The sequence below is a fragment of the Chelonia mydas genome, chromosome 23 (assembly GCF_015237465.2).
Source record: "Chelonia mydas isolate rCheMyd1 chromosome 23, rCheMyd1.pri.v2, whole genome shotgun sequence".
Taxonomy (NCBI): domain Eukaryota; kingdom Metazoa; phylum Chordata; order Testudines; family Cheloniidae; genus Chelonia; species Chelonia mydas.
In genome coordinates, this window is record NC_051263.2 from 9,180,219 (window position 1) to 9,200,443 (window position 20,225).

Sequence of the window (20,225 nt, forward strand, 5' to 3'; positions counted from 1 at the left end):
TCTCTCAGCAGCCTTGTTCCACCCCAGAGGTGGCTGCATATCAGAGGTGGGGAGTGAGTCCTTGAAAGGCAGGTGCTCTGTTTAGAGGCTGTTCAGACCTGTCAGTGGGAGGCCCTAAGTTCCACAGCATTACTAGCAATAAGATGCACAGGAACCTACCTGAGTGTTTGTTCCTTTGGGGCATTTGCAGACTCAGACATTTCAGAGCAGACTTCGCTCCGACTGGTGAACGGCCCAAATCGCTGCACTGGGAGAGTCGAGGTGCTTCACAACCAGCAGTGGGGAACTGTGTGTGATGATGACTGGAACCTACAGAATGCCAGAGTCGTGTGCAGGCAGCTGGGCTGTGGGACGGCGTTATCAGCCCCAGGCAATGCTCACTATGGGCGAGGCTCTGACCCCATCTGGCTGGATGACGTTCACTGCACAGGGACAGAAGCTGCCCTCACCGAATGCAGGGCTCAGCCTTGGGGAGACAATAACTGTCACCACAGAGAAGATGCCAGTGTTGTGTGCTCAGGTAACCCTCCGCCATCCTGGTGGATGCTGCAGGGAGTGGGGTAGGAGCTCAAGACGGGGCAGTCAGTTCAGATCCCAATGTAACAGCACTGTGCCAGGGGCCCGTGCTGTAGGGAAAGCGTGCGGGCTCCTGAGAGACTGCTCTGCCCTCGCAGTCAGTGCTGGCCCCCATGTGGGTGAAGGTACTGTGCTGTAGGGAGCCGTTTGGGGACCGCACAAGGGGGCCTTTCGCTCTGGAGTTCGTGCTGACCCCAGTGTCCCAGGGTGCTGACGGCTGTTGTGCTGTAGGAGGCAGGGTGGCGGTTTCAAGAATAACGTCCTCCCATTGCAGGCAGTGCTGGCCCCAGTGCCCCAGCACAGCACTCAGGGCCTGTACTACAGGGAGCGGGGTGGGGGCTCAGTGGGGGGCGCTCTCCCCTCGCAGTCAGTGCTGGCCCCAGTGCCCCAGCACAGCACTTACGGCCTGCGCTGCAGGGAGCAGTACATGTGCCTCAGTGAGAGACCCTCCCCGTCGCTGATCGCTCTGATCCCCTGCCCCACTACAGCACGCATGGGGTGCTGGGTAACCATGGGTTCCATTTGTGGGATTTGGGGTTGAATGAATCCTGTAGCCACTGAGGGATCCCTTTATGAAGTGTGGGGTTCCTACCACCGTCACTCCGGGTGATTTCCATCTCAGCTAATTACCCCTGAACCTGTAATATGCCCCAGTGATGTGGCTGGAGACAGGGTTCTTCCTCACTCCCTCTCCTACATAGCCCATGAGTTTCTGTGCCCGGTCTCTCAGCAGTCCTGTCCCACTCCAGAGGTGGCTGAATGTCAGTGGTGGGGAGTGAAGCCCTGACAGGCAGTTGCAGAGGTGGTTCACAGCCGTCAGTGGGAGGTGCTACTTTCCCCAGGGTCACTAGTGATCAGATGCACAGCAACTTACTTGAGTGTTTATTCCCTTGGGGTGTTTGCAGACTCAGACATTTCAGAGCAGACTCAGCTCCGACTCGTGAATGGCCCAAATCGCTGCACTGGGAGAGTCGAGGTGCTTCACAACCAGCAGTGGGGAACCGTGTGTGATGACAGCTGGGATTTAACTGAGGCCAGAGTCGTGTGCTGGCAGCTGGGCTGTGGGACGGCATTATCAGCCCCAGGCGGGTCTCAATTTGGGCGAGGCTCTGATCCCATCTGGCTGGATAACGTTCACTGCACAGGGACAGAAGCTGCCCTCTCCGAATGCAGGGCTCGGCCTTGGGGAATCCATAACTGTCACCACGGAGAAGATGCCAGTGTTGTGTGCTCAGGTAACTCTCATCCATCACTGTGGGTGTTGTGGGGAGCGGGATGGGGGCTCAGTAGGGGGCGCTCTCCCCTCGCAGTCAGTGCTGAGCCCCGTGTCCCAGCACAGCGCTTAGGCCCTGCGCTGCAGGGAGCAGTACGTGCGCCTCAGTGAGAGACCCTCCCCGTTGCCGATCACTCTGATCCCCTGCCCCATAACAGCACAATGGGGCGCTGGGTAACCATAGATCCCATTTGTGGGATTTGGGGTCGAATGGAGCCTCCAGGCACTCAGGGGCAGTAGAAACCCTGGGTCCCTTTATAAAGCTCCTACCCCCATCATAGTGATTTCAATCTCAGCTAATTACCCCTCAATCTGTAACATCTCCCACTGGTGTGACTGGAGACAGGGTTCTTCCTCACTCCCTCTCCTATATAGCCCATGAGTTTTCATGGCCTGTCTCTCAGCTGCCCGTTCCCACCCCAGAGGTGGCTGTGTATTAGTAGGGCAGAATGAGCCCCTGCCAGGCAATTGGTATGTGTAGAGACTGATCAGATCCGAGGCGCCACGTTCCCCAATGTCACTAGTGATCAGAGGCAAAGGAATCTCCCTGAGTGTTTATTCCCTTGGCGCATTTGCAGACTCAGCCATTCCAGAGCAGGCTCCAGTCCGACTGGTTGATGGTTCTAGTCTCTGCGCTGGGAGAGTCGAGGTGTTTCACAACCAGCAGTGGGGAACCGTGTGTGATGACCGCTGGGACATAACAGATGCCGGAGTCGTGTGCAGGCAGCTGGGCTGTGGAACGGCGTTATCAGCCCCTGGAAGAGCTCAGTTTGGACGAGGATCTGACCGTATCTGGCTGGATGACGTTCACTGCACAGGAACAGAAGCTGCCCTCTCCGAATGCAGGGCTCGGCCTTGGGGAGACAATAACTGTCACCATGGAGAAGATGCTGGTGTCGAGTGTTCAGGTAACCCTCCTCCATCACGTCACTGTCAGTGCTGCAGGGATCAGGCTGAGCCAGCTCTCCTGTCTGAGTCAGCGCTGACCCCAGTGCCCCAGCATGGTGCTAAGGGCCTGTACTGCAGGGACCCGGTTCGGGGTCACAGTAAGTGTCACTTTTCCCATAGTGTCAGTGCTGACCCCATTTCCCCTGCACAAGTCTATGTGCCTGTACTGCAGGGAGCGGGGTGGGGGCTCAATAGGGGGCGCTCTCCCCTCGCAGTCAGTGCTGAGCCAGTGCCCCAGCACAGCACTTAGGCCCTGCGCTGCAGGGAGCAGTACGTGCGCCTCTGTGAGAGACCCTGTCCTGGCGCTGATCACTCTGATCCCCCTGCCCCACGACAGTACAATGGGGCGCTGGGTAACTGTAGATCCCATTTGTGGGATTTGGGGTTGAATAGAGCCTGCAGCCACTCAGGGGCAGTAGAAACCTGGGATCCCTTTATGAAGTGTGGGGTTCCTCCCGTCATCACTCGGGGTGATTTCCATCTCAGCTAATTACTCCTGGACCTTTGTAACATCCCCTAAAGCTGTGACTGGAGACATGGTTCTTCCTCACTTCCTCTCCTACACAGCCAATGAATTTCTGTGCCTGGTCTCTCAGCTGCCCTGTTTCATCCTAGCGGTGGCTGCATGTCAGATTTGGGGAGTGAGTCCTTGATAGGCAGGCGCTGCATATAGAGGCTGTTCAGACCGGTCAGCAGAAGGCGCTAAGTTCCCCAGCGTCACTAGAGATCAGAGGCACAGGAATCTCTCTGAGTCATTATACCCTTGGGGTTTTTACAGGCTCAGTCAGTCTAGGCTTTGCTCCACTCCAACTGGTGAGTGGCCCAAATCCCTGTGCTGGGAGAGTTGAGGTGCCTCACAATCAGCAGTGGGGACTGTGTGTGACGACAACTCGCAGTTATGTGAAGCTGCCATCATGTGGAGGCAGCTGGGCTGTGAGACGGCACTATCAGCCCCAGGCAGGGCTTGATTTGGGCTAGGGTCTGATCCCATCTGGCTGGATGATGTTCACTGCACAGGATCAGAAGCTTCCCTCAGTGAATGCATGGCTAAGCCTTGGGGAAACCATAACTTTCACCACAGAAAAGACGCCAGTGTTATGTGCTCAGGTAACCCACATCAATCACCATGGTGCAGGGAGGGGGATGGGAACTCAGTAGGGGGCACTCTGCCCTCACAGTCAGTGCTGACCCCAACACTCCAGTGTGGTGCTGAGAGCCTGTGCTGCAGGGAGCAGCTCAGGGACCACCATGCGAGCTGGATGTCAGTGGTGGTGATTCAGCCCGGGACAGGCAGTCGCTGTGTGCGGAGGCCATTCAGACCCCTCAGCGCTACGTTCCCCAGCATCTCTAGCAATCAGAGGGACAGGAATCTCTCAGTGTTTATTCCCTTGGGTGTTTGAAGGCTCAGGCATCTCAGAAATGTCTTTGTTCCAGCTAGCGAATGGCCACAGTCGCTGGGCTGGGAGAGTCAAGATGTTTCATAACCAGCAGTGGGAAACTGGGTGTGATGGCAACTGGGACTTACATGATGCTTGAGTTGTGTGCTGGGCTGTGGAACGGCTTTATCAGTGCCACATGGGGCTCGGTTTGGACATGGATCTGACTGTCCCTGGCTAAATGATGTTAACTGCACGGGGTCAGAAGCTGCCATCTCCGAATGCAGGGCTAGGCCTTGGGGAGATCATAACTTCAGTTATGCAGAAGATGCCAGTGTTGTGTGCTCAGGTAACTCTCACCTTCCCTTGCACTGTTGATGCTGCAGAGAGCCTGTTGGGAAGCTCAATAGAGCATGCTTTCCTGTCTGAGTTAGTGCTGACCCCAGCACCCAACCACTGTGCTGTGAGCCTCTACTGCAGAGAGGGGTGTGTGTGCTGTGTGGAGAGGCCTTCATCCCCATTTGATTGTTCTAGTTAGTAGAAAATTGATAAGGGAAGCAAAGGGGCAGAATAAGACATCTATGGCCAGCAGAGTTAATGGCAACAAGAAGGTGTTTTTAAAATATATTAAGAACCAAAAGAATCCTGACAATGATATCGGTCCATGCTTAGATGGAAATGGGAGATATATCAATAACAATGCAGAATGAGCAGAAGTGTTCAATAAATATTTTCGTTCTGTATTTGGGAAAAAGAGATCGTATAGTCTCACCATATGGTGATGATAATACTCTGTCCCTTCCACTGATCTGTCAGGAGGATGTTAAACAGAAGCCACAAAAGGTAGATAGAAAAGGAGTACTTGTGGCACCTTAGAGACTAACCAATTTATTTGAGCATGAGCTTTCATGAGCTACAGCTCACTTCATCGGAGATCCAGATCATTTGCATCCAAGGGTTTTAAAACAGCCAAGTAAGGAGCTGGACTGTTATTATTGATTTTGAATAAGTCTTGGAGCACTAGGAAAGCTCCAGCAGCCAGGAAGAAAGCTAATGTTGTGCCAATTTTTAAAAAGAGTAAAAGGGATAACTCGGCTAATTAAAGGCCTGTCAGCCTAACGTCAATCCCAGGGAAGATAATGAAGTGGCTGATATGGGAGTCAAACAATAAAGAATTAAAGGAGGGTAATGTAATTGATGGAAATGAACATGGGTTTATGGAAAATAGATCTTGTCAGACTAACTTGATTTTTTTTTTTTTTTTTTTTTGGATGAGATTACCAGTTTGCTTGACAAAGGTAATAGTGTGGATGAAATAGACTTAGACTTCTGTAAGGTACCGCAAAACATTTTGATTAAAAAACTTAGAACAGTATAAAATTAACATGGCAGGGAGTGGTTCTTGGACCTATGATATTTAACATTTTTATCAATGACTGAGAAGAAAATATAAAATCATAGGCATTAAAATTTGCAGACGATACAAATTGGGGGAGCGGTAAATAATGAAGTGCATAGGTTACTGATTCAGCCTGATCTGGATTGCTTGGTAAACTAGGTGCAAGCAAACAATGTACATTTAAATGTAAACATCTATATCTAGGAACAAAGAATGCAGATCATGTTTACATGGTGGGGGATTATATCCTGGGAAACAGTGACTCAGAAAAAGATTTCCAGGTTGTGGTGGACAATCAGCTGGGCATGAGCTCCCACTGAGACTCTGTGGTCAAAAGGGCTAATGCAATCCTGGGATGTATTAAGAGAGGAATCATGAGCAGGAGTAGAGAGGATATTTTACCTGTATATTTGGCACTGCTGTGGCCATTGCAGGAATACTGTATTCAGTTCTGGTGCCCACAATCCAGGAAGGATGTTGATAAATTGGAGAGAGTCATAGAAGAGCCACAAGAATGATTAAAGGATAAGAGCCTTACAGTGATAGGCTCAAGGAGCTCAATCTATTAACAAAGAGAAGGGTAAGAGGTGACTTGATCACAGTCTACAAGAATCTACCTGGGGAATAAATATTTAATAAAGAAAAGGAGTACTTGTGGCACCTTAGAGACTAACAAATTTATTTGAGCATAAGCTTTCACGAGCTACAGTTCACTTCATCAGATGCATTCGATGAAGTGAACTGTAGCTCACGAAAGCTTATGCTCAGATAAATTTGTTAGTCTCTAAGGTGCCACAAGTACTCCTTTTCTTTTTGCGAATACAGACTAACACGGCTGCTACTCTGAAACCTATTTAATAAAGGGCTCTTCAATCTAGCAGAGAAAGGTAGAACAGGATCCAATGGCTGGAAGTTGAAGCTAGACAAATTCAGAGTGGAAATGAGGTATACATTTAGAATGGTGAGGGTAATTAACCACTGGCACAAATTACCACAGGTTGTGGTGGATTCTTCATTACTGACAATTGTTGAGTCAAGAATGGATGTTTCTGTAAAAGCTCTGCTCTAGGATCAGACTAGATGCTCAAAAAGGTACATCGTAGCCTTGGAGTCGATGAATCTATGACCCCCTGCCCTGCTATGGCACAATGGGGCACTGTGTAATCACAGACCCCACTGGTTGGATATGGTGTCAAATTGAGCCCATAGCCAATTACATGGACTAGAAATGAGAATCACTTTGTCAAGAGTAGGTCTTGGATCCCCATTCTTGTGGCCAATTTGCATCTTAGTTAATTAATCCTGAACCTGTAATGTTCTTCAGGAGCTATGATTGGACTCAGGCTGCTTCCCCACTTCCTGTTCTAAACAGCTGAGCCATATTTCCCTGTCCTGTTTCTCAGCTGCCTGGCCCTACCCAAGAGGTGGCTTCATTTCAGTGGTGAGGAGAGATCCTGTTCTCCCATTCTCATGCAGTCTCGGTGGGTGGAGCCTGTTCAGACTAACAGAGTTTAAGGCTGGAGGGGAGCGTTTTGAGCATTGAGTCAGGCCATCAGCAAAACAAGGCTAGAGAGAATCTCTCTTGAGCCAAGGCCATAACTTCTGTTTGAGTTATAACAGATTTTTAAGAAAAATGCCAGTCTTCTTCTTCCTGTATAGACTTAAAGTGCCAGAGGATCTCACATGTCCCTAGATACATTGTTTCAGGAATTAATTAACCTCACTGGTATCAATGCCCTGATATTTCTGAATATATCTAGCTTCAGTCACTGGATCTCATTCTGTTTTTGCCTGCTGGATTCAAGAGCCCTCTATGTCCTCCAATAGGTACTGATAGAGTGTAATCAAGTCATGTCTTAACTTTCTCTTAATTAAACTAAATAGGATGAATGAACTATAAGGTGGATAGAAAGCTGTCTAGTTCGTCGGGCTCAACGAGTAGTGATCAACAGCTCAATGTCTAGTTGGCAGCTGGTATGAAGAGGACAACAAGGCGTCCAGTGGCTCCTTAAAGACTAACAGATTTATTTAGGCATAAGCTTTTGTGGGTAAAAAAACCCACTTCTTCAGATCCATGGAGTGAAAATTAGAGATGCAGGGATTATATACTGACACATGAAGAGAAGGGAGTTACCTTACAAGTGGAGAACCAGTGTTGACAGGGCCAATTCGATCAGGGTGGATGTAGTCCACTCCCAATAATTGATAAGGAGGTGTCAATTCCAGGAGAGGGAAAGCTGCTTTTGTAGTGAGCCAGCCACTCCCAGTTCCTATTCAAGCCCTAATTAATGGTGTTAAATTTGCAAATGAAGAAGAAGACATCAGGACATCAGAAATGGTAACATACAAAAGCCAGTAGGAGAACACTTCAGTCTTCCTGGACATTCTATAACAGATTTAAAAGTAGCCATACTTGAACAAAAAAACGTCAGAAACAGACTTCAAAGAGAAACTGCAGAACTAAAATTCATTTGCAAATTTAACACTATTTCACTAGAAGGGTGGTGAAGCACTGGAATGGGCTACCTAGGCAGGTGGTGGAATCTCCATCCTTAGAGGTTTTTAAGGCCTGGCTTGACAACGCCCTGGCTGGGATGATTTAGTTCGGGTTGGTCCTGCTTTGAGCAGGGGGTTGGACTAGATGACCTCCTGAGGTCTCTTCCAACCCTGATATTCTGTGATTCTATGACAGAGCTTCCTACGTTTTTTCATTGTGATGCAGGTTTTCCAGAACTCAGACCCTACTTGGCGCTCTTTTCTAAACTCTTTCCAATTGGTCATCATCCCGTTTGAAGAGTGGACACCAGAGCTGGATACAATATCCAGTAATGGTCTCGCTAATGCCTTTTACGGAGGTGATACCACTTCCCTGATCCCACTCAACATCATTCTCCAATTTATACATCCTGGGATTGCAGTGGCCCTCCTAGCTACAGCACCGAGCAGAGAGCTCATGTTCAGTTGGTTTCTACCACAACCACTACATTCTTTGCAGAGTCATTCCTTTCCACATTACAGTCCCCTGTACTGTACACGTGACCTATGTTATTTGGCCTATATCCCAAAAGGGACTCAGGCAGCCACATCCCAGTGCAGTCAATGGGACGTAGGCACCTAAATACCCTTGAAGACATGGGCCTTTGTTCCTAGGTGTGTGACCTCACACTTGTCTGTACTTAAATACATGTTGTTCAAATGAGTCCATCTTACAAAGTGACCCAGTTTGCTGTGTAGAAAGGACCTGGCCTCATCATTATTTACCGCTCCACTAGTCTGTGTGTCTCCTGCAGACTTTACCAACAAGGAATTGATATGCTCTTCTAGATCACTGATAAAGATACTGAATATCACTGGATCAAGACCACCTCACTGAGAGACCCCCACCAGAAACACCCCCTGTGGGATGACAATTCCCCATTTACAATTATTTTTGAGAGCCACTTTTTAATCCATTTGATCTGGGCTATGTTGGTTCTGCATAGTGTTAATGTTTCTTATCAGAATGTCAGACTCCTTACAGAGTCTAAGTATGGGCAACCTTCTGGCAGGTGGAGCTGGCAGCAAGGGTCAGGGTCCATACAAAACAGAAAAAACACAATACAAAACAAAGCAAAACAGAACCGGCTCAAGCCCCCACCCACTGATCTGGGAAAATTAAACACCACCTTGGGCGCCTCGCAAAGGCAATACTTGCCAACTTGCAAGCACTGACTCTGCGTATAGCAAAGATAATATCTAATGAAAAGGCAAAAGGAACCCGCATTAGTTTGGGAAAACACCACAACCACCATTCAAAAGCATATGACCATGAGCAAATACCCACCCCAGAGTACATTGGGCAAGTGTCCTTTCCCTCATTCAGATCGTGCTTACATATAGTACATAAATACTGTTATATTTATCAACCGAACCTGTAATCCTGCTTCTTCCCAAAGGCAAAACAGAAATACTGATCTCCCATGTCTGCCTTTTCTGCATCCTTATTGACAATTTTACCATCCCTGCCATGCATCGGCTCTAGGCCATTCCTAGAATTTCTGTTTGTTCCTGATACATTACAAACACTACTTTTTACTGTAGTTACTCCTTTTTGATCGGAGCAGTTAGCTAATTTTCAGGATCAAGTGGGTTGTTTCTGATAGAAGGGGAGGTTGAAGATGCTGTAGCTAAGCGGGCAAACGTGATCCTGCGATGTATAAGTGGAGGAATATCAAGTAAGAGGAGGGAGACAGTTATTAACATTGCTGGATTTCTGCAACGCAGCCCTGGTTATGTACAAAGCATGTACAAAGTCCCGTCTCGCTGAACACAGCAGAAATCAAACAAAGGGGGAGAGTTTCGTTGCTCACAGTTCAAAGTCTCTCTCAGCTCACCCTGACCCCAAAGCTCTTAGCATGTTTCAGAAGGTCACATGATCAGCGATTCTCTGGCTGTGTCTGGGCTTCTTTGCTCCTTCTCTGCGTCATCCTCTGTAACTTAAGACTCAGATAAAGATCCAGCATCAGCCCCATCTGTTGGTATTGGTGCTGTCTGCACTGATCACTAGAGCTTTCCCCTCCCTACTGCCAGTTAAATGAGAATTTAAAACAATAACTCCTAGGAACCCAGGTACTCTGCCATCCACACAGGTTTCCTTGTCACTCTGCCTGCTCGAGTCCTGTATTCGCTCATGGAGACATCAGTCATAGCTGGACCTAGATTATCAGTGAGTTCAGGGCTCATGCCCTCTCGGTGAGGCCTATCTGTGGTGGACAGGCTGTCTGTAGAAGAGTATCAGTGTTATGGACAGGCTGTCTGTAGAAGATGGCAGTGTGCTCAGGTAAGCTGCATGCTCTTGCTTTCGGTATCAGCAAGGATAAGTTGTTCAGCTGTTAATGACCACGTAAAGTCCCCTCCAAAAAGGAGTACGTTTGGGATTGTTTTCCAGGAGGCTTTTTCCAGTCGTGTAGCCGCTGCTGCACCTTTTGTCCTTCCTGCACGGGCATTCCATTCTCCTCTCTCCTGGCATCTCGTGTCTGCCACGCTCCCTTCCGGCTCCTCTTTTCCTCCACCTGCTGGAATGCTGTCCTCAGGCCACTGAGACAAGGCCAGGGTTACGCGACACAATTACTTCGGTATAACTACGTTGCTCAGGGCTGTGAAAAATCCGCACCCCTGAGTGACGTAGCTATACAGACCTCAGCTCCCCATGTAGAAAGTGCTACGTTGGCAGGAGAGCGTCTCCCGTGGACATAGCTACTGCCTCTCACGGAGACGGAGTTAGTAAGCCATCCGGAGAGCTCTCCCCTTGGCTGAGAGCAGTGGCTTTCAATCTGTGGTCCGCGGGCCCCGGGTGTTTGCAGACTGTGCCTAACGGGTCAACAAAAGGTTGTCGTTACCATAGAACCGTGGTTTTCAGCCTGTGGTCCATGAACCCTTGGGGGACCACAGACTATTTCTGAGATTTCCAAAGGGGTCCCCTCCTCCATTCGAAATATTTCAAGGTTCGCAAATGAAAGAAGGTTGAAACCCCCTGGCTCAGAGCGTCTTCATCAGAAGCGCTACAGCAGCGCAGCTACAATGAGTTGGTAGTGTCGACCTGCCCTAAGACTCCACTGCATCTCTGAGCTGTGAGGGTGCAGGGGGCCTGGCCAGTGCTTGCTGCTGACCATCAAGTCCCTGAGAAGCCTGGGTTTTCAGGGTCCACAAATTATCTCAGAAGCAGAGTAAGGGATAGTTGATTGATGGCTGTGCTAAGATAACAGATGATATCTTCATTTCCCAATCTTGTTGGTCTTCATCGACTCAGGCTGTACGAATGGAACCAGTGGTGTGGTTTACTCTCTCCACTGCCCCTTTACTCACAGGATAGGCAACACGGGTACTCACCTTGGTTATCTGGAGTTCTCAGCAAACCTCGTGCAGTAACCGTGATACAAAGTCCTTCTCCTCGTAACTGCAGACGCAGCCTGGTGGGATGAACTGCAACCCTATCTGTTTCATCAGTGCAGTCATAGCTGTTTCAGTCCTTTCACCCTTCAGTCACTGCAGCACCACATGCTTTGGGAAAGTGTCGTACATGGTCAGTGACTACCAATTTCCAAGCAGTGTTTCTGGCAGTGGTCTTTTCAAGTCCATCTGTGGGACCATTAGTAGGTTGGGGCAGGGCATGACTCCCAAAGGACTTTTGCCTCTCCCTGCTGACAGATAAGACAGGAAAGTATCAGATCCTTAATATCTGCAGAGAGGAGCAGCAAGAACATGTGTTGGATACATAACTCAGGTTATTGGGTCTGACGAAAAAGGGAGACAAGCTTCTTGCGGCATACATGGGAACTGGAGAATACTGCAGTGTATCAATTTGCCAAGGATGTTGAGCTCTGTGATAGCGTGAACCCAGGGGGATGGAAGGATGACTGAGCCAATTGGAGGGGAGATGAGAGGAGGACACCTTTGCCCAAGGGAGGGTGAGCGATCTCCTGCCTCGCCTTGCTTAGGGAGTGTGAGTAATCTCCTGCCTCACTGTGTCCGAGGCAGTGTGAGAGATCTCCTGCCTCGCCCTGCCCGAGGAAGTTTGAGCGATCTATTGCCTTGCTGTGCCTGAGGTAGTGTGAATGATCTCCTGCCTTACTGTGCCAGAGGAGGAATCTCCTGCCTGGCCCTGCTCAGGGTGTGTGACACTATGGGCAATAGATCTGTTGTGATCCTGGGATGCATAAACAGGGGAATCTCAAATGGGAGCAGAGAGGTGATTTTACCTCTGTACTTGGCACTGGTGTGACTGCTTCTGGAATCCTGTGTCCAGTTCTGGTGTCCAGAATTAAAGAAGGATGTTGATCAATTGGAGAGGGTTCAGCGAAGAGCCACGAGACTGATTAAAGCATTAGAAAACATGCTTTGTAATGGTAGACTCAAGGAGCTCAATCTATTTAACAAAGAGAAGGTTAAAGGGTGATGTGGGGGGGGGGTGCACTCACCCCATACTGGAAGGGGAAGTGTTAACTCCCTGCTGTGAGCTGAGGAAGTCATATCCCCAGGTCCCTACTGGGCATGCTTCAGGTGCAGCCCTAGTATAAAAGGGAGCAGCTAGGCTCAGTTTGGGCTGACCACCGAGGAGGAAAGATGTTCCTTGCTGGCTCCTGCCCAGGAACAGCTGGAACCCCTGACTGTGGATGCCGGAGGCACCGAGACCAGAGATATGCCCAAGTGCATGCGGACACCCGAGAGGGATCAGAGTCACTGGGAACCGCATGCTCGAGAAGCCTGGTGATCTCGACGGCAGCTCCAAGAGCCATGGTAGGAAGTGGCCCGGGGGGGACTAGCTATAGTCCTGTGGGAAGTTGGTGTATTTTGGTTGGAGCTCCGCTGACTCAGTGACGGAGCGCTCCACCACTGGTAGTGCCCTGGGCTGGGACCCTGGGTCCTCCTACCCTGGCCACCACACACACCCCCAGCTGGTGGCCCATTGGCACTGACTGCAAGACCTTACTGCCCTGCAGATTAGGGCGACTCTGCTGACTCTGGCCACAAGGCCTTACTGCCCTGCGAGTGAGGGCAACTCTGCTGACTCTGGCCATTGGGCCACACAGCCCTGAGACACGGGCAGTCCTATTGGCTCTGGCCTTTGGGCCATCCAGCCCTGAGGGAGAGGGCATCTGTATCGACCTTTACCATTAGGTTTTCTACCCGAGGACAAGGGGAGAAGAATTGACTCTGACCACTGAGCCATACCATCCCAGAGGCAATTATATCGACCGTAGCCATTGGCCTCATGGTGCTGAGGCAGAGGGCAGCTCAGAGTATGGGGTGCACTCACCCACATTCGTTGTGGTTCTCTCACCCCGTCACACATGGTGCAGAACATGGGCACCAATCGAAGCCTCCTGATAGGCTTACGCTAGGAACCTGACAGAGGGACGGGTTTTCCATGTGTGTGTTGTAGTGCATTAGCACTGGGAGAATATTAGGATTAGAAGTGGAGTTTGACAAAGTCTTGCAGTGGTTACCTGAGAGCCAGCGACCACAAGCAACAGCAGCACCCGGCGGAGCTGTTGCAACCGATTGCTAACTAGCAACAGCTACTGATGAGTGAACGGCCTGTGCAGCCACAGGGCCAGCAGCAAAGGCTAGTTCAGCAGATGGCAATGCTACTGTGGCCTAGGGGGGCTTTGACTGTCACCCCGACAGAGTCCAACCCAGGGTCCATGCTGCCTGGCCTCCCACTGCAACTTGCCAAGATGGGGCCTGGGGATGACCCCAAGGCCTTCCCAGTGACTTTTAAAGGGTGGCCATGGCCGCTCAGTGACCTCCAGAACACTGGGCTACCCTTCTAGCCCCATACCTGGGGCCAGCCCAGCTGTCTTACCAAAACTTGGATCACCAGGATGCCTTGGATTATGTCAAGGTGAAGGTGGCCATCCTTGACCAGACTGGTACCAGCAGTGGTCCCATCGTGAGCGGTTCCCCACCGGGGCTAGATCGAGGTGCAGGAGCCCAATGCCTCAGAGATTATGCCTGGAGGTGGCTGGAGCCCAACAAGAGGTCTGGAGCCCAGGAGGCAGAGGCTGTAAACCTCGAGCAGTTCACCCAAATCCTCCTGGCAGGAGGGAAGAAAAGGGTATAGTGACACCAGCCTGTGACACTTGTGGATGCCGTTGTACTGCTGGAAGATTACTTAACAGCCGAAAGTGTGGAGCAATCTCACACGACTGGTGAGTCAGGGGGAAGAGGTAAGCCGTTGGGGAAAGTACACACCAGACTAAACCTGGAGGGCCATGACATTCATCTGGGTGCCTGGGCATTACCTCAGACCTGACCCGGAGATTGATAGCCACCCGAGTCTCAACTCGGCAGGAGGAAGACCCCTGAGCAGAGACTGGCTTGGTAAAAGCATACCCATCAGCTGAGGAAGCCCGGGACTGTTCTTGTGTGTGTGGCCAAGAGGGATATTTCCTCTGGGATTGTCACTATATGGATAGTAACTGTTTGGGTATCCAGACCACGCACTTGAAAGAGGACCCCGGGGATGCTCGGAGTCCCTGTGCTTGTAAATGGGACACCCGCAGTGGCACTGATTGTCTCTGGATGTAGCCAGACCCTTTTCCAGGGTGAACTGATCCCAGATCCTGAGCCAAACAAGACCCAAATACCATTACAATGCATCCACGGAGATGTGCGCTCTTATCCAACTACCTGGGCAACGCTAGACATCTCCCACCGTAGTGCAGCCCTTCCAGTTGGTGTGGCCCCTAAACTGGACTATCCAGTGATCTTGGGGTGGGACTAGCTGTGGTTTTGGAAACTCTTGCAAGGATGCACCCATTACTCGCTAATAGCGGAAAATGATGGGACAACACTGAGGGAGCTCCTCAGTCACAGCCTAGAAGACCCTCTCAGCTTGTGAGGATCCCTGATCTATGGGTGTGTCTGCCTGAGTGAGAGACAAGAAGATTCACATGCAGAACTTGAGAGTGATGGTGATTTCGTCCACAAACAACAAGAGGACCTGACTCTTAGTCGAGCCTGGGAACAGGCCACGCTTAAGGACCAGGAGGAAGAGGGTATGCCCCAGACCTCTTGGGGCCCTACTTCAAGATGGGACTGCCTCTATAGGGTAGTGGAGGAACCCCAGACCTAAGAAATGCTCTGACAGCTGTTGGTTATTTGAAAATTGTACTGGGGCCTTTTACATGTGGCCCACTCAGAGAAAAAACCCTCCAGAGGGTATCACGGAGGTTCTTCTGGCCTGGCATCCATCGAGAGGGTGAAGGGAGTGGCTCATCATGTGTTGCAGTTGCGGGAACGATTCCTGATGCTGGGGACCTTTGCAAGAGAAAATTTAACACAGGCCCAGAGGACCCAGGCTCAGCAATATAACAGAGGGGCCCACTTACTGAGTTTCAAACCGGGTTCTACTCCTGTTACCTTCGATGGAATCCAAACTCCTGGCTAAGTGGCAAGGTCCCTTCAAGGTCACTCGGCGGGTCAGACCAGTAGATTATGAAATCTAGCTACCAGTGTGATGTCGTGCAATGCGCATGTATCATGTTAATCTGCTGAAGGCATGGAAAGCTAGGGGGGCCCTCCTTATCAACCCCTATTCCTCCAAACCAGAGCTTGGACCGCTAGTTGACGGTCCTCTTGAGGCTGGACCACACAGCTCTGAGGTGCAGGGGAAGTCCTATTGACTCTGGCCATTGGGCCACACAGCCCTGAGGGATAAAGGATCCATATCAACACTTACCATCAGGTTTTCTATCCCCTGAGGACAAGGGCAGCCGAATTGACTCTGATCACTAGGCTATACAGTACTGGAGGCAGAGGCAATTGTATTGACTCTAGCCATTTGGCCTCACCGACCTGAGGCAGCTCGGAGGATGGGGTGCACTCACCCCACACTGGATGGGGTTCCCCCACCCCGTCACAGGTGATTTGATCACAATCTATAAGTCCCTACATAGGGAACAAACAGTCTAGCCGAGAAGGGTATAGTACAAACCAGTGGCTGGAAGATGAAGCTGGACAAATTCAGACTGGAAATAAAGCATACATTTGTACCAGTGACAGTAATTAAGCATTGGAACAATTTTCCAAGGGTTGTGGTGGATTCTCCATTGCTGGCAATTTTTTAATCAAGATTGGACATTTTTCTAAACCATCTGCTCTAGGAATTGTTTCTGGACAGTTCTCTGGCCTGTGTTATACCGGAGGTGAGAATAGATGATCACGATGGTCCCTTCTGGCTTTAGAACCTACAAAACTGTGACACCAGTTCCAACAGATGATTCCCTAACAAAGTAGGATCAAGGGGTCCCAGCACATCCCAGTGCTGCTCCCTTTTCTCAAGAATCTTCCACCCCAGTGTGATCGCTGGGATTCGGTGTTCCCAAGGATTTGACTCTGTGGCCCCTGTCAAAGTCCCTCTTCTGCTGAGTTTTCTATTAATCTTCCTTCTCCTGAACTCTCTGGAACTCAGACCAGCAACAGTCTAGTTGGGTACATTTTGGGGTCATTCTGATAGTTGGCTGACCCTCAGCCCTACCGTGAGCCTGTCTCTGATACGTTCTTCACTCACCACCCAATAGCCACAGTGTTCGACTAGGTGCTCCTGGGCTCTTATAACTCATTCGCTGGCTCCCCCTTCTCTGGCTTACATAAGTGAAATTGTTCCTGCTCAGACACCACCGTGCAGCGTGGCATGAAATGCTCATCCAGTTCTTCCTTCACTGTCTTGAACGGTTTCATCTGAGCAGCTGTGAGGCTTCTGGGAGGGACAACGACTCTGCTGCAGGCCCATTGTACAGTGCACGGCATTCCCTTGTTTCTCCTCTGATTGCTGAGCTCAGAAAGACTTACACCTGAGGGAATTTCTGCAATCTGCCTACCCAGAGTGGCCAACCCGCAGGGTGCTGTCAATCACATTCTGCAGGGGTGGAGTTTGGAAACGGCTGTGTCAGATGGAGCTATTTCTGCTGTTTTACCAGACCCTTCCCCTTTTTCTGTGCTGCCTTTGTGTAGCCTAGGGTGATGTGGCCCAGTAAGGAAGCATTTGTTGACAGATGTTGCTCTGGGTCTCATCTAGGGTTGCCAACAGTCCCACATTACAAGGGATGTCGCTTATTTAAACAGAAAATTGCCTGTCCCGTACTGAGTCAGCACGGGACACCTTTTATCCTGTATTCCAACAGCAGGGGCCAGTACTCACAGACGCATCTTTCCACTCCCCTCCCGACCCTTCAGTGCTTCTCAGGGAAAGCAGACAGGGCTGCGCTCAGGGTCGGGAGGGGAGTAGAAAGATGCGCCTGTGAATACTGGACCCCTGCTGGACAGGGCCCCTGCTGACTCCAGCCCTTGAGCACGGCCCCGGTGCAGGCTCCATCTAAGAGGGTGAGTGGACGGGGCTGTGTCCCTGGAGCTGTGCTGAAGGGCCAGGGTCAGGAAGGGGCTCTGTCTGGCAGGGGGGTCAGTACTCCCGGGCTGTAGCCTCCCCGCTCGCAGAGTCTTGCCAACATCCCCCGTAGGGTTCACAGCCCTGCAGCAGGCAAAGACCAGCAACTGCAGCCTCCAGTTGCAGCCTCCAACTCGGCACCTGGCACCCACGCAGAACCTGAAGAGGAGTCGCAGCAGCTGCTGACCCAGCACCTGAGGCCCTGGGATCTCTGCAGCAGCTGGAGCTGGAGAGAGACAAGCCCTAGGAAGTCGGGGGTGGGAGGAAGGGACTTGCCACCAGGGGTTCAAGTCAAGACTGGGGACATCTGAGGTCTGGCCTGTATTTTTAAATACAATGTTGGCAACCCTCATCTTAGCTTCTGCATCCCTTACTCACCCACCCTCATTCCCTGCTGCAGCCTGGACTCACCACAGCCCATCTCTCTGGGCCCTCTGTGCATTTAGGCCTCTTCTCCATCTGCTCGGCTGTTAGCTCTGCAGCTTTGGGCTGCTCTGGCCTTGCTGGAGAGCCAGCTGGTGTGTTTTCCTTTCCCCTTTCTGAGGGGGAGCACTGTGATCTCTTGGGCTTTTCTTCAATCCCACCCCTCACACCCTGTAGAGATGACAGATACCCAGGGCTGCCTTCAGTTCCTGTTTACACACAGAGACTCTTACCTATTTGCTCTGTGCCCCTAGTGATCGCTCTGAATGATCCCAACTAACCCTGCAATCCCCACCAGCCCCAGCATAACTGTACTGAAGTGCACTGGCCATAGATTATATACACTGATACTTTAGGTTCCCTTATCAACTGTCTGCATCTCCTTACTGCTAATTTATAGCCTTCGCTTTCAGCTTCCCTCATTTTCTGTTTGTTAGATATTGTTTTTAATTATTCATCATCATTATTATTATTTGTTGCTGCATTACTTCCCTTCTTAACCAGGATATTTTTTTAACCAACTAATCCATCTTCTGTGATTGTGGAGTTGACAGCTGGAGCTGGGGGGGGTTGCAGTGTTAGCTGGGATCATTCAGAGCAATCACTAGGGCATCCTAAACATTTTCCAATTATCATTCACAGTTTGGGTTTAAACCTTTCTTCTCAATCAATTTTGCTCATAATTGTTTTCAGCTTTGGGAAACTGGCCCACCAGCCCTCCCTGTCCCAGCTTCACCAGAACGGGCCGCTAGAAGGAGCCAGCCCTTTTCATCTGCGCTGCTGGGCCCTGATCTCTCTCTGCTCCCCATGCTTCTAGGTGCTGAGGGACCAACTCTCGCTGATTCTGCCTGCAGCTGATCGTGGGAGACCTCTCAAGGCATCCCCTGGCGATCTGAACTCACTGCTCTTCCCTTCCAGCAGGGCAGCCTGTCAGGGCAGGGTGTGCCAAAGTGGTGGGGTGTCCAGCAGAGGGCAGCAAACATCTAGTACCCCCCATCATCACTGTCAGGGCAGTTTTGTGTTTGCACATAGCCAGTGTAATCAGGTCTGGATCACTTGCACCTCTGCACCTTCCCATTTGTAATTCTGTGATAAATTCTCCTTTATCCATCAGTCTCCTGTAGGGCCAGCCCGAGTCAGGGGCCATACTTGTTGTGTTAGAAAATTATCACTGATCATTCTTAAACTCCAGGGATGTTTTTCTCGTGGCAGCACAAGATCCCTGCAGGCTCCCATACACTGATTCCCCAGAGCAACACATTGCAGCAGGCGTTCAAAGTGCTGTTCACCCTAGTCTTTGATTTGGGGGGCGTTGCAGATCCCAGTGGTACCCCCTCTTGCCATGTCTCAATGGGAACAGTGTTCCCTATGCTTTCCATGTCCAGCACTGTTGAGTGCTCACTAACTGTAAAGCAAGTCAGGGTGCCACCCCCCCCCACTGCCACGTGCCCCCTCTGCTCTTCCTAAATGAGGAGTGTTGCCCATTTGTTGCATTATCCATAGTGGGGCCTTGACGGGTGTTTCTGGGTAGAGGAGAAATTGATTACACAAGTCAAGTGTTTCTTTTGTGCAGTCTGGTTTATTTACAAAGTCCTGTTTCCCTGAACACAGTAAAAACAAAAAGCAGCTGGCATTTTCCTTGCTCTCAATTTCCAGAGTCTGCCTCTCCAGCCAGTCCTGTGTCTCAAGGCGCTACGTTCCCTGTGTCACTACAGATCAGATGTACAGGAACCTCCCTAAGTCTTTATTCCCTTGGGTGTTTGCAGGCTCAGGCGTTTCAGAAGTGGCTTCGCTCCGACTGGTGAACGGCCCGAGTCGCTGCGCTGGGAGAGTGGAGGTGCTTCATAACCAGCAGTGGGGAACTGTGTGTGATGATGGCTGGGGCTTGTCCGAGGCTGAAGTTGTGTGCAGGCAGCTGGGCTGTGGGACGGCATTATCAGCACCACATGGGGCTCACTCTGGACAAGGATCTGACCATGTGTGGCTGGATGAGGTTCAGTGCACAGGGGCAGAAGCTGCCCTCACCGAATGCAAGGCTAAGCCTTGGGGAGAGCATGGCTGTAACCCCGGAGAAGATGCCGGTGTTGTGTGCTCAGGTAACAAACAGGGTGTTAGGAGCCTGTGCTGCTGAAAGTGGGGTGGGGGCTCTGAAGAGGGTGCTAACCCCTGAGAGTCAGCCTAGGTGTGGTGGGGTGTGTGTGTGTTTTGGGGTTTGTGTGTGATTGTCTCTGTACCTGTTTGTGGCAGCATCTGTGTGTGTGTGTGTGTGTGTGTGAAGGGGTGTGCACAGGACAGTCTATGAAT

General features: G+C 50.6%; 1 protein-coding gene and 1 long non-coding RNA gene across 3 annotated transcripts in view; one reads left to right on the forward strand and one right to left on the reverse strand.

The window, feature by feature from the left end:
* The window catches only part of LOC119564357, an 88,211-nt gene that overhangs the window by 51,804 nt on the left and 16,182 nt on the right, over positions 1-20,225 (reverse strand). The gene's annotated exons all lie outside the window — the stretch shown is intronic.
* LOC102946828 (deleted in malignant brain tumors 1 protein) overlaps positions 1-20,225 on the forward strand; it is a 62,855-nt gene that overhangs the window by 37,015 nt on the left and 5,615 nt on the right. The window contains exons 9-12 of the mRNA XM_043534839.1: positions 191-520; positions 1,482-1,811; positions 2,428-2,757; positions 19,688-20,017. Of these exons, the coding sequence (XP_043390774.1) occupies positions 191-520; positions 1,482-1,811; positions 2,428-2,757; positions 19,688-20,017 (1,320 nt within the window). The remainder of the gene's footprint in view (positions 1-190; positions 521-1,481; positions 1,812-2,427; positions 2,758-19,687; positions 20,018-20,225) is intronic.